This window comes from Rhinolophus sinicus, linkage group LG06 (assembly GCF_036562045.2).
Source record: "Rhinolophus sinicus isolate RSC01 linkage group LG06, ASM3656204v1, whole genome shotgun sequence".
Classification (NCBI taxonomy): Eukaryota; Metazoa; Chordata; class Mammalia; order Chiroptera; family Rhinolophidae; genus Rhinolophus; species Rhinolophus sinicus.
In genome coordinates this window covers 125,604,454-125,619,657 of record NC_133756.1, presented here as the reverse complement: position 1 = coordinate 125,619,657, position 15,204 = coordinate 125,604,454, and the positions used below count along the sequence as shown (strand labels likewise).

The 15,204-nt window shown below is 36.9% G+C and overlaps 1 protein-coding gene across 2 annotated transcripts in view; it reads left to right on the top strand.

The window, feature by feature from the left end:
* The window catches only part of SBF2 (SET binding factor 2), a 391,441-nt gene that overhangs the window by 274,681 nt on the left and 101,556 nt on the right, over nucleotides 1-15,204 (top strand). For both annotated transcript variants that reach the window (XM_019728975.2, XM_019728981.2), the window contains exon 17: nucleotides 9,659-9,727. In XM_019728975.2, the coding sequence (XP_019584534.2) occupies nucleotides 9,659-9,727 (69 nt within the window). The remainder of the gene's footprint in view (nucleotides 1-9,658; nucleotides 9,728-15,204) is intronic.

Below are 15,204 nucleotides of genomic sequence, written 5' to 3'. Positions count from 1 at the left end.
CCATAGAAATGGTTGAGCCAGTCTGAGGAAAGTAAGTAATATAAAAGAAGAGATCTGAGGATGAAAAAAATTGAGAAATACTGATATTTAAGGGGTGGGCAGAATAATAAAGATATTAAAACAAAAGGGTCATTAGATGTAATAGATCTAGTAGAAAGTCGGGTTATGGAGGCCAAAGAAGAAAATTAGTTTAAGAAGGAAGTGCCTGTATAAAAAATAAAGTTAAATTATACGATTAAATATGTAATTTGTGATTAGGAAAAATACGAAGTAGAGACACCAAAATGTTACATTGGTTGCTTAAAGGTTGTGGGATTTATCGCAAGATGTTTTTCTTTTCACTTATCTGTGTTTCCTACATCTTTATGAGATGGAAGTTTTGTTTTTTAAAGGGAAGCAGTGTTAAAAAAAGAAAAAGGAGGATGGGGAGGAGGATCTTAACAAATGGTGTGGAGGTTAAATTAAATATCTAAACATTATCCATTTGGTTGGCAAGTAAGAGGTCATTGGTAATGACCTTTGCCAGTGAAAATGGGGTTGGGGGTTTCAGAAGGCCAAAATCAATCTAGAGGGGGTTTATCTTTTGCCTAGTATCTAGTTTTATGTTGTTATTAAGAAATAAGTTCAGAACTGTACGTTGTTTTCTTAGGATTCCCAGGACTGCTTTCATGTTACTACCCTGACCTTATGTAACACTTCACATTTTACTGAGTGTCTTTCTTATCAGTGCTTCGGAAAAAAATATATATTTAACCACAGGGTTGATAATTCTTTGCCTAGTTAACTTTAAGGATGGCTATATATAGTTGAGTCTCATTTTCATATCTTTCCTTCATTGCATTTTGACTTTCAAAAAGATTTGAACTTGATTTTTACTTTCAAAACTGTTTTCATAAATAATGCTACTGGGCAATTATAGTCTTAGACTATAAATTTTTTCTGCCAATGTCCATTTTTAACTACCCTGTTTCCCCAAAACTAAGACCTAGCTGAACCATCAGCTCTAATGCATCTTTTGGAGCAAAAATTAATATAAGACCCGGTCTTAGCTTTACATAAGACCGGGTCTTATATTATATTATATAAGACTGGGTCTTATATAGCATAATATAACATAACAACAACATAACACCGGGTCTTATATAAGACCAGGTTTTATATTAATTTTTGCTCCAAAAGATGCATTAGAGCTGATGGTCCAGCTAGGTCTTATTTTTGGGGAAACACAGTATTTACAATGACATTGCAGAATAGTCTTCTTGAAACTAAGGGTGAGTTAAGTTTTCCTGTGCTGTTATGTTATCGTTATTTTTACAGTATAAATCATGAAGAAAATTGTCTCTAGTTATTGTGATAATTGGTTATATAAAGATTTGATTGTTTTATCTTTTGATATTATATAAGCAGCATAATAATAACTTATGGACTTAAAATGCTTTTAAAAAGAACTATTTTTCTATATAACTTGACTTATATACATGAAGGTTTTCTAATGTAAAAGGTTATTCTATAGGTTTTATTTATTGGTTAGCTCTTCTAAATGTGATTAGCCCTTGTAAATGTGACAGATTTATAATTCACTCTTTTTTTACCTCCCAGGAACTTAAGATATAGTCTTTTGGGGGAGGGGCAGCAAAAGAAAGCAAACAAAATATACAGTATAGGAGCTACTTTGAAACTATGTAAACTATATAAATTATTAATGTTATCGCTTCATGGTTAAGTCCACCAGCTTTTCCTTGCTTTGAAGATGGAGGAAGCAGTTTATCAATTAGAGTTTCTTTTTGAAGCGCTCTCTTTCCTTGCCTTCTATGATGAAGCATTTCCTACATAGCCTCCTACCTCTCTGGCCATTCCTTCTCCATCTTTGAAAGCTCATACTTCTTCACTTGGCCTTTAATTTTTCAAGACTTATATTCTTTTTTCCCCCCTTCTCATTCTATACCCTCTTCAAGGATGATCTCATCTACACCCACAACTTAAATTACCACCTGAACATCGATAACTCACAAGTTTATTTCTCTCCCCCCAGACCTTTTCTCTGAGCTCTATACCCACATAGCCTATTGGCTACCTGGTACTTTGTTTTCATGTCTCAAATACACTTCACCTTTAATAGTTACAAACTGAACTCATGATATCCATCTCCTCTACTCCTCAGGCCTCGAACCTGATCCCCTTACATCGTTCCCAATCTCAGCAAATGGCATCATCATTGATCCAGTTATACAAACAGAAATCTAAGATTCCTGACAGTTTCTTCTGCCTCAACTAAGTTGTACTGATTTTTACCTCATACAAATCTTTTAACTCAGCCTTCTTCTCTCTACCTCCATATCTAATACCCTACTCAAAGCTATCATTATTCCATTTAGACTGCTACAGTCCCTTTCTGAGCATCATCCCACGTCTATACTTGTTCTAAACCCATTCATCATCCTGTAGCCATAGCGATCTTTTCAAACTCTAGATCTGTCCTAGCCTGGCCTCCCCAGAAAACAGAATCCAAAGCAAAGATATGTGTAGTACTATGTTATTGGGAAGTTGTTTCAGATTGGAAACAGATTCAGAGTCAGAGTTTAGTGCAAAAGATGTTTGTTAGTATTGTTGGGGTCAACACCTGTGGAAGGGAGGAAAAAGTAGAACTGGCCAGAAGGAGAAGTCAGGCAATATTGTTGTTGGCCCAAAGATAGCCTCAGCGAAACCCACACAGTTCCGGAGCCAGAATTGTCCCACATTAAGCCAAAGTGATTGGGTCTTTATACCCCCACCTTGATTGAATATTCAGTATTCAATGAATATTGAATATTGGCTGCCTTGAGAAGGGCTGTTGACAGCACTCCTAGTCATGGGGGCAACAAGTCCTTCCTTGAAGGGGTATCCGGATAGGGCATTGCCATGTTCACCCCTTGTGCTACTTGGCTCCACCTCTTAATACTCGTATGTATCTAGGAAAAGTTCCTCCAGAATTCTAGTGTTCCTTTGTTGCTGGGAGAAGCTTTGAAAAGGGTAACTGGGAAAATCTTTAGCCCCTGCTACTATAGCTGATCGTAGGTTGCAAGTGATACTTACCTCCCTTCTCTACTATCCATTCCTGATTCCGTTATCCCTAACTAGCATCTCTGTTGTTTTTAGTGGCTTCCTGGCAACATGACCCAGGCCCTCATCCTGGAGGGATCTTAGTCCCTGGTCACCATGTCTTTCTCAGCTCAGGGCTTCTGCACTGGTTCATTTTACATCAGAATTTGGCAAGGAAGTACCAAGAGGTACCCAGGGACTTACCCAAGTGCCAAACATACTCCTCCGTACTCCCACGTGTAGCATTAGCCCTACCCCCACCTGGCATTCAGGTTTGGTTATCTCTGTCAGAACAATAACTCTTTTGTTATCTTCTGGTCCCTGGGCATTCAGAGCCTAAAGTGTCTTAGTAATAGCTGTAGTTTATAGATTGATGAGATTCTTGTTTTGTCCTCTGGTAGAAATATTCTTCCTTTGTGGTCTAGAATTTCTAACCTTGCAGAGCTCAGAGTTACAGCAATGGAAGGTGCAAATTCTCCAAGTGGATCACTGGGTGTGATGGTAAGCAGGGCTTATTGATTCCTGTATCCGCTAAAGAGCCCTTCCCTGCCTGAGGTCCCACTCAAAGCCGGGAGCTTTTTGTGTCACTTGGTATGAACCAGAGCAGTAGTCCTGGATGTGGAATATTCTACCTCTATAACCCCGAGAGGCCTACAGAAGTAGTGCTTCTTTCCTCACGGTAGGAGATATAAGATACAATAAGTTACCCTTTATTTTGAATGAGATGTCCTAGAATTCTAGAACCTCCATAAGGTTTTTCTCCCATGCTCTGTAGTCCATATGTATGTCTTACCAAGGTTTGCAACACAGTAGCCACTTCTTGCTCGTCCAGACTGATGAGTATGATATCGTCAATGTGGTAAATCAGTATAATGTTCTATATGATGTTCAGATGGTCCAAATTTCTTCAGACTGAATTTGGATGGGAGGGGGTTTGGTTAACATATTTTTAAGCAAAATTGCAAATGTTTACCATTGTCCATTTCATACGAATGCAGACTGTTTCAGACCATCCTCTCTGATAGGAATAGAAAAGAACATAGTCACCAAATCAGCGGTTGCATATAATACACTAGAAGCCATGATAGTCTGCTTTAGCAAAGGCAACACAACTTTGTTATATAACTGCAGTTGGAGCTACTGCTTGATTGAATTTGCTGTAGAATACTTTCATGCTCCAGAATCTGTCTGCTTTCTGCAGACACCAGACTGGAGAATTAAATACAGAGTTATGACAGAGGCCATCACTCCTGCATCCTTTAGATCCTTAAGAGTGGAGCTAATTTTCACTATCACCACCAGTAAATCCATTTAAAATAGGGGCTAAAATTTCATACCAAATGGTGGGGAAAGTGTTTGTTTGACGTTACATTTAAAAGAAGAAATTATAAAATTTTATTTTAACAAATACTTAAGTTACAGTATTTATCATGTGTTCATATTTTTTAGAACCCAAGCATGAATCTGACTTTTGTTTTGGGGAGAGAAGAGTATTTAAAATAATTTTTCTAACAAAATTGCATGATAGCTTACTTTTTGTTTGGCTTTTATAGCACTATCCTAAAGATGATCATTTTTGCAAAAATATTTAAAGCCTTCATTATTTTCCCCTAGAGACTCAATCTTTTGACATCAAATCATTTTCTTTTGAAGTACATATCATGAAAGCATCGAACTGATTATCTTTTTACTTGATCTAACTTTGTTGGATTATCCTTTGTATCCTATGATTTGATTTAAACAATTCTTTCACATCACTATGGTAGATTTTATGAAATCCTACATTGTATTGGCACATGTTTACCTTTATATATTTGATGGGATAAATAGAGATAGAGGCTAAGGTTAATCAAGAAGGTATGTTTCAGTGCTGACTAATTTGATGATGATGATGATGATGATGATGATGATGATAGTGGTGGTAATGTATTCTTTTTGTCTTAATTATTTGGTTCAAAATTGTGTTTGGGAGATTCATCCATGATATTGGATATAGCTATAATTCATATTTTTACTTTCATGTAGTATTCCTTTATATCATTATACCACATATTATTCATTCTACCAAATGTCTTTTCTCATTTATCCTATTTGATACCCTTTGCAAATGAAGCCTAAATTCTTTTCCCACACTCCTGTTAGGCATATTTTAGAAGCATTGACTTGATCCTCTATATTTCTTAACTTTTAAAAAATTCCTGAAGATAGAGATGACATAAAAGGATACATGACAAAAAAGTTTTTCTTCCAGCCCTTCCTTTGCATTTAAATTTTAGCAATCACATTTAAATTTTTCAATTGCTTTTTCATAGATGTAATATAGTTTCAAACTATCTTGAGGACATTATTTATAATTACTGGAAGACTTCTTCTTTTGCCTAAATTATGTGTTTCCACAGATGCCATTTTTAGATTTTGTTCCATGCCTTATTGCATTTAAGAGTCAAAGAGAACATAGAGGTTTAAAGCACAGATATTGTAGTGAGAGTACCTAGTTTTGAATTCTGGATCTGCCATTTGTGGGCACGTAATCCCAGGCAAATATTTAAACTGTGAGAAGCTCAGTTACTTCATCAACAAAGTGGGCATAATTAATTATATAGTATCTATTTTCTAGAGATGTTGTAAAAATTAAATGAAATAATTTGTATAAATTCATACTTAAAACCTGTCTGATACTTAGTAAACACTCAATAAGTGTTAGCTATTATTACTATATGCCAGGTGCAGTGTTCTAGTTTCCAGGCATATAAAATTGAAGCAGATTTGGCCCATTTTCTCAAAAACTTAAACCTAGATATTATTTGTCATGACTAGCATTCACCTTCTATCCCAATGGGAATCATGGTACATAGTAAATGACCATAGTATTCAAAATTGTGATACATTCTCTACGGTTGTGTAAGTTTATTTAGCATTAAAATATAACCTGAGGCTGAAACTACAGTAAGAATTTGTGTGTACATGTACGTGCGCGCACTTAGCACTGCACTTGGAAAGGGTAGGAAAATATAGGAGCATGCATATGGAGGTGCCAAGAGGGAACGATGTAAATAACAAAGCAAGGCATAGATGGTATTCCTAGGAGTATTAGATATGGTAGGAATACCTATGATGTGGAAAGAAGATGATAAGTAAAGCTTTCAGCAGTAGGGTCATATGGTCAGTTGGGTGTGGAAATGGGTCCACACCATGGAAGGCTTACAAGCCTAGAAGAAGAGTTTGATCATTATCCTGTAATGGTCAGAACACAGCTGACATTTTTGAGCAGGAGAGTAATATAATATAAAGAGGTATTTTGGCTTTGGTCGTTTTATAATGTTTGCCCCTGTATAGAAGGTGCAAATGTTCTCAATGTTTGGACAATTCAAAAAACATTTTTTTTCCAAGCTATGTCTAATTTAAACTCTAAAGAAAAGTCAGTTGTATAAGACATTTATGCAAAAGACAGTTGTGCCTTTCGATCGTTTTTTTTTTTTTTCTTTAATGTTTAAATGTATCGTTTTTGAGAGATTCCAAAGTTTTATGAAATAAGAATGCTGGTCATGACAGTTCAAAGGTATGCAGATTGAAAGTACGAAGTAATTGAGGGTAATGGGAAATTAAGATTGCAGGGCTCACTCTTCAATTGTAGCAGGAAAATTAAAGGAAAACTACATAGCAAATTTCAGAATAAAACATGTATAAGTATTCAAGTCCTTGCAAGTTTATAAATTGCCTGGTATGCCTGTAACTACATTGCTATTATGTGGCCAAAGCACGGGGACTCCAGGATGTGTATTTATGGACTGATTCCCCAATAGATAACTGCACTATTCCGGAATGCTGTTGCTATGTCAATAGTTGTAGAATTATTGTTCTAAAATTTTCCCATTTTTCAACCTAATTAACTTAGAATGTCTCTAACGTGATTTGCAAAGAATTTTATATTTATATTTTGCAATCAGCGTTTGACTGGCGCTCAGGTTTGAGACATGCACTACAATGTGTAAACATTTTGTAAGATAATAAATAGCTCCTAAATGTTTTATGATTGCCTGTTCCCTGCTAATTGGTCATGGATTGAAATTCCCCATTGTTTAATTTTTTTTAATTTGTGGGAAATTTTTATAAATGAGTGTGTTGGACTTCATATCACAGCTGTTGTCATTTAAAGTTTGGACAGAATTGTTACAAATGAAGCCCTGCTGTGAAATCAAAGTCCAAAGGCATCTTGGCATCCCAACCATTTCCTTAGGAGAAGATTACAGCTCAAGTCTGTTGAACTTTATTGCCTTGGGCCTCATGACAGTCTTCAAAAACATGCAAGGCATTTCTGTTAAAGAAACTCAGATGTGCTAGGACACAGGGGATGACATTCTTGTGCATAACAGTGTCCTGAGCAAGGGGGTGAGGACTAAGTCAGGCAGAAAAAGATGATTCACACTTTCGCCGTATTCCGGGATTATTTTATAAAATCCATGGAGATGGTAGAGAACAGGAGCCAAATAGGAAAAAGGTGTGGTGTTTTCCTGCCTGGCCTAACTGTACACTTTTTCCCAGTTTATTGAGGGAAGTATAATTGACAAATAAAATTGTAATATATTTAAAGTGTACAACGTGATGATTTGCTATAGTATATACATTGTGAAAGGATTCTGAAAACCGTTAATTAACGTATCCATCACCTCACATATTCACTTATTGACCTTTTTTTGGTGAGAATACTTAAGTTCTATTCTCTTAGCAAATTTCAGTTACACAATACAGTTTTATCAACTATAGTCACAATGTTATACATTAGGTCCTCAGATCTTCTTCATCTTATAATTGAACCTCTCCCTATTTCCCCAAGTCCCAGCCCCTGCAACCACCATTCTACTCTGTGTTTCTGAGTTTGACTTTTTCTTTTTAATTCCACTTATAGATGATACCATGAAGTATATGTCTTTCTCTATCTGGCTTATTTCACTTACCATAATGCCCTCCAGATTCATTCATGTTGTTGCAAATAGCAGGATTTCCTTCCTTTTTAAGGCTGAATAATATTCCAGTGTATATATAAACCACATTTTCTTTACCATTCATTCATTGGTGGCTATTTAGGTTGTTTCCATACCTTGGCATTGTGATAATGCTGCAACGAACATGGGAGTACAGATAATCACTTCAAGATAATGATTTCAGTTCCTTTGGCTATATACCCAGAAATGGGATTACTGGTTTATATGGTAGTTCTGCTTTTAATCTCATGAGGAACCGCATACTGTTTTCCGTAGTGCCTGTACCAGTTTACATTCCTACCAGGGTAATGTACACACATTTCCTTTTCCCTACATCCTCACCAGCACTTGTAACTTTTTGTCTTTTTGATCATAGCCATTCTGACAGGTATGAGGTGATATCATTGTGGTTTTGATTTGCATTTCGCTGATGATTAATGATGTGGAGCACTTTTTCGTGTACCTGTTGGCCATTTGTATGTCTTCTTTGGAAGGAAACATGTCTGTTTAGTTCCTTTGCCCAGTTTTTAATTGGGTTATTTGTTTTTTTCCTATTGAGTTGTATGAGTTCCTTGAAAATTTTGGATATTAATTCCTTCCTGGATAAGTAGTTTACAAATATTTTCTCCCATTCAGTAGGCTGCGTTTTTATTTTATTGATGGTTTTCTTTGCTGTGCAAGAGCTTTTTAGCTTGGATCATACAGTATTTGCTGGCTTATTTCACTTAGCACATGTCCTCAAGTTTCATCCATATTGTAGCGTGTGTCAGAATTTCCTTCCGTTTTAATGCTGAATAATATTCCATTTTGTGTGCACATGCATGTGTGTGTGTGTGTGTGTGCACGTGTGCACACATGCACACACACATTTTGTTTATTCATTCATCTAGGTATTGGGTTGCTTTCACTTTTTGGCTATTCTGAATAATGCCACTATGAACATGAATGTACAAATATCTATTCAAGTCACTGTTACTTTGGGTACATACCCAGAAGTAGAATTGATGGATCTTATGGTACTTCTATTTTTCAGTTTTGAGAAACTGCCATACTGTTTTTTACTAGCAGCTGAACCATGTTACATTCCCACTGAGATTTTCTGACTATCCCACCCAATAGGTTTCAGCATCAGTGATATTTCTTGCCTGATCAATAGCAAAATACCCTTTGTATGTAACACTTAAGAGAGAACAAATATTTCCAATCAGTTATAAGATGTCTCAAAGAAGTTAAAATGTGAAAAAATGTGTATCTTAGACTCAATGAAATACTATAGTTAAATATACTAAAAGCCCCTCCAAATTTTTTTTGTATAAATTACACACTTTGTCACAATTTTGTAAAGCAGGTAAGTAAAGGTAGCTGCTCACCACTGGTATATGAAAATATCTTTCTCAAATGTATTTTTATCTCATTTCTAAAAGAATGTGCTTCAGGGACAGAATTTCTTTTTTCAAACTTACCTCAGTGCTAAGCCTTAGTGACAATTTGGAATAAGTAAGAACCCCATAGGACAGGAAACAATGTATTTCAGATTTTTATTTCCATATATTTGTGATTTCTGATAAATGTCCTAATACTAATTTGTTTTGTTTAAGGATTGTTCAAGTTTAGAAGAATATAACATTGCTGCAGCATTACTCCCTTTGACCAGTGCTTTCTATAGGGTAAGTTGTATTGATCTATATGTAAGCTCATTATAATTTGTATAAATGTACTCAGTACAAGAATCCTGTCCCCTTTGGATATCTAAGACATATCTGTAGTTATATTTATTATAACATTTATTGCATACTATGTATAGAAAATTTAATCTATAATACTAAATCATCTCTTAAGATAGAATCACACCCATTTCATTCCTGCTTTATTTTTCTTTATAGCAATTTATAACAACTGAAATTATGTTATATATTGATTTGTTTACATTTGACTATTTTCCCCCACTACAGAAAGTAAGTTCCATGAGGTTGGGATATTATCTGTCTTATTCGATGCTGTATCCTAAGGTCAACCAGTAAATATTTGTTGAATGAATGAGTGAACAAATGAACAAACTAAATAACTAAATGGAGGCAGAAATTAGAGTTTAACTTCAATGGCAATTTCTTTGAACCTTCTGAGAATTTTCTGGAATGTTTAGTGACTCTCTTAATTCTGTCATATATTACATTTTCCATCCATGCCTTTTCATAAAAAGATTAGTTTTATGGCAAACAAATTCAGCAAATTCGTCTTACTCTCTCTTTTCCTATGAAGGATTTGTAAGAAGTTAAATAGCCACACTCTGAACAGCGCATTTAACACATCCTTCTGAGATGTGCTATAGGAAATGATAAACCTGTGGCAGCCAGCCGACTCACTGTTCAGCCATACACAGTTAACTTCAGGAGGCCTGGGACTTCAAGAAGGTAGTGTGGAAGGACTTCTGACTTAAGCTGCTCCCTGTTTTCATGGGCTCTAAGTCAGGAGAGCTTATTCAACATTCCCAGATCTGTTTTAGTAGAGAACTAGGCACCAGATACAATGCCTCATGTAGAGTCCTAGCCATGAAATGATCGTGCCCTCAGATGCTAGCCCTCAGATGTCTTATTCTTTCTGTTCTGCCTGTCTTTTTTTGTGTGTTATCCACCATTTCTAACTGGTGTAGCCTAGCTACTTTTTTAGTAGCTAGTAGGCACTCAATAAATATTTATTGATAAGGCCAGTTTTTTAAAAACTTTATTCAAATAGTCTGTCTACAATCTCAGAGTTAAAGGTCTTATTCCAACAAGAGCGCTTTCTCTGCCGCAAAGTCACTGCATATCCTTCTTTTTTCCTACTTGCCTTCCTATCCTCTTGTAAAACAGATGTGGAATTTATGAGGTTCACACTTCTGAGAACTGGGAAGTCATACTGAGCATGCTCAGGAAACAAGTATAAGTCTCAATAATGTCAAACAAATGAGTTTTGGGTTTAGAACTAATGACATTGTCGAAGTTTGCGCATCGTCTTTTGGTCTTCCTTCTCAGCTTAAGCTCAGCTTCAGGTACCCCCAGTTTTTCTTTAATGCATACATACTAGCCTTCTCTGAACTTAGTTCTTTATCTCATTCCCCTGCTAGCATGGAGAACACTGTGACAAAAATAGGCCAGGTTCTCCTGGGTCCTAAGCCACCTAGGAAATTTGTCTCCATGTCTCAGAGCAGCCAGAAAACTCCATCCTATATCTAACTAGCTTCATAGCATCTAAGAGCGTTCACAGGGCATTTGTTTAAAAAATAAAATAAAATAAAGCATTTAAAAATTTTCCCACTTTCAACATCTAAGATATTTTTAAACTTAGATATTATTATGTAGAAGTGAAAATAAGAAAAAACATAGGTAAAATAAGAATTGACAGTAGAAACTGAATTGTTCAAGTGACCCGTTGCACAATGGTTTGGTTTTTTCTTAAGCTGAATCGTTTAACCATTTTACAGTATGTGCTAGTGAGTGTTTGATCATGATAGCAGAAGTACCATGAATGATACGAAGTAAGGGATTTATAGGGACCAGCCCTTACACTGTTACGGAAGCTGGGAAAGAAGTTTATTGAAGGCTTTGAATTAGAGTCTACCTGTGGGCCTAACCTCGCTGTAGGTCCTCAGGGCAGCAGGTAGTCCTCCAACCGCGACAACCCATATGACCTGCAAGAGAAGCAGCATTATTGGCCATGGAGCTGCACATGTTCCTGGCTCTGCACTAGGAGACACGAAGGGAGGAGATCCGGCAGGAACTAGAGGATTTGTGGGCTCAGTTCCTTTTCCACATCAACAAGATGAACCAGCAGACCAATGACAGAGTACGAGTATATGACCTACAGCAGCTCCTGCCAGCCTGTACTGACCTTCAGAGTATAAGGGCTACTGCTTCATTTTTCCCTTCCAAATCTTGGACAAATTTCTCTTGTGGCCAACTCTAACCCAGAACCATGCAGGAAAGAGAATTCTGGGAAATATGCAAGGTCTGACAATTAAGTTCGCGAACTCATCCTAGAAAAAGTGCTGTATACCTCATTGCTGAATATCACTACAGACACCTTCAAAGTACTCCCCTGGGGAAGCTGTGCGCCAGTGCCTAGTCCACCCTTCAAATCCATTTTGGAAACTTTTCTGGAATGGCCATCAGAGCTGTCATCATATTATCCTTGATGTCCTGAATGTCATCAAAAGGTCTTCGTTTCAATATTTCCTTTATCTTCAGGTAAAGAAAGAAGTCATTGGGGGCCAGATCGGGTGAGTAGGGAGGGTGTTCCAATACAGTTATTTGTTTACTGGCTAAAAACGCGCTCACAGACAGTGCCATGTGAGCTGGTGCATTATTCTGATGCAAGAGCCATGAATTGTTGGTGAAAAGTTCAGGTCGTTTTTGTCTTTAACTTTTTCATGCAGCCTTTTCAGCACTTCCAAATAGTAAACTTGGTTAACTATTTGTACAATTGGTACAAATTCATAATGAATAATCCCTCTGATACCAAAAAAGGTTAGCTACATCGTTTTGACTCTTGATTTGGACTGACGGAACTTTTTTGGTCATGGGGAATTGGCTGACTTCCATTGTGCACTTTGATGCTTTGTTTCAGGGTTGTATTGGTACACCCATATTTCATCACCAGTGATAACACGGCCCAAAACATCGTCTTGCCTCTCCAAAAGGTCTTGGCAAACTTCGACTCTCCTTTGCTTTTGTTCATTGGTGAGCTCCTTCGGGACCATTTTTGCACACACCTTTCTCATGCCAAGATTTTCAGTTAAGATTTTCCTAACTGTTTCTCTATCAATGTTTACTTGGTCTGCTATGCTTCTCACAGTCAGCCGATGATTTTGACGCACAATGTGACGAATTTTTGCAATATTTTCGTCAGTTCTGCCCATTACTGGCCACCCTGACCTCTCTTCATCAGTGACATGTTCTCTCCCCTTGGAAAAACATTTAATCCATTTGTACACTGCCGTTTTCTTCATGGCATTATCTCCATAAACTTGGACTATCATGCCCTGATTTCACTTCTACTCTTGCCAAGTTAAACAAGAAATTTAATGTTTGTTCGTTGCTCTAATTCAAGCTCAGACATTCTTGTGATGGCACACAAAAACGTGTAACAACAGTCACGAACACCACTCAGCAAGATATCACCACACGTCGACACGAACACAGCTATGAGACACTGATATGCCAAGATTATGAAACCTTATGGAGCTGTTTGTACAGTGCTGCCAGTGGAAGCGCACAGTAGCAAGTTTGTGCACTTAATTGTCAGACCTCGTAGTTCCAGCTCAGCTCAGTTTACACAGTATAAAACCATTACACTGTGTTTTTTTAGTTCCATGGGACGTTTTATACAATCAGTTAACAAGTTAGACTAAATGCCTATGCTGTTTCTCTGTATTATCAAACTTAATACAAAGTTATGTTTTAATGGTGGGCTTATGGATTTAATTCTTTGTTGTTGGCTTGGTTTGACTTGATTTGGTTTGGGTGTGAATTAGTTAAGGTCCATTGAGGAGCCAGAAACCACAGCAGTAACTTGAGCAGGGAAAATTTAATATAAGGAGTTATTCAGTAGTAGCAGGGGTTAACTACTAAGAAGTGAAGAGAATTCCAAAGAACACAGGAATAGCAGATAAAGGGAGCAGCTACTACTTCTAGGACTCAGGCAGAGTACCCATGAAAGGAACAGACTTGGAAGAGGGCTCATCCCCAACGTGACTGAGCTTCAAACCTTGCTGGAAAGATATTGCTCTGGCCACTGGATGACAAAGAAATTCACTGAGGTGCCACAAACCAGGACTTGCCAGCTGGAAACTGCCTACTGGAGTTCTGGCAAGACTTGCTAAGAATCCACTCACTAGGGTGCCAGAGAAACTTGACAGGAAGCCACCATCTGGGGTACCACTGAGACTTACTAAATGGTGAGCATCCCCCTAGCAGGTGCATGAGACAGGAACCAGAAGGAAAAAGCACACCAGAACCAGGAAGACAGACCACTCATACTGCAATGTCCTTTCAGTACTCTTTAATGACAAAGCTTAATAGTGTGCCAGCTGGCAAATGAGAAATGTTTACAGGTCCAGTTCCTGTCACCTTAAACAAGCAGAGCAAAGAAAGGTAGAATTGGAGGAAAGAAGCACCACATTGATAACTGACACTGAAGGGTTTAGGAGGATGAGGGTGGGTCATACTGATTCTTAAATACTTTCTAAATTTCTGTCTTATGGCAGATTATTTCTGGTGCATAGACTCTTTCTTCATTCAGGAAAATCTGTAGATGTAAATTGTATTCTCCTGGCCATAGGTTGCAAATGAGCCATTCTCATCTGTTCAGCCAGTATATATTCCTGGGCCATGCTCGCATTGCTTCAGAGAATGGTCTCAGCTCCATGTCTTTTTTAAACTTACTTTAAAAATATTTTTAATAACATTTATTCATCCTTTTTTTTCAACAGAACAAGTTTATTGAGCATCTCAATATACTAAGTTACTATGTCTGGCAATATCATGGGCAGCAATACGAATAAAACACTGACATGGCCACCAGGAGCTTATATTAGTCTAATACAATAAATAATTCCATCAATCAGACAGACATTTTCTAAAATAAAAGTAATACTTATACATGGTTAGAAAATTGAGATAGCACAGATACAAATGCAAAAGAAAAGCTCCCATTCCCACCTCTGACAGTTTCCCATTTCCTCTGATAGTTGATTTCTTCCTGAGGGGGTGAGGGTGTAAAGTCATGCTTTATTGCCAGAATATACAGATAAAATTATCTTTTTTAAAAAAACTAAAGTAATCAAACCATTCACAGTTTCCTTATATTGCTTTTTTCACTAAGTAGTACATCTTGGAGAGCCTTCCATATACCTTAGGTAGATAGCACGTATACCTAATTGTGTTTGATGACTGCATATATATATTCTTTTTAATGAAAAGATAGTATGTATACATGTTTAGCATTTTCATAAGAGCAGAATATTTCATTGGCCCAGATGAGATGTAATACTTGCCTTTTAGAGCTTTACTTAATATAGAAGATGTTCCACTTATAACATTGTCTATCTTAGATCCTTGGGAATTTGTTGTGACATCAGTTTAGGGGTTTTTTTCCCCTACAGTTTCTT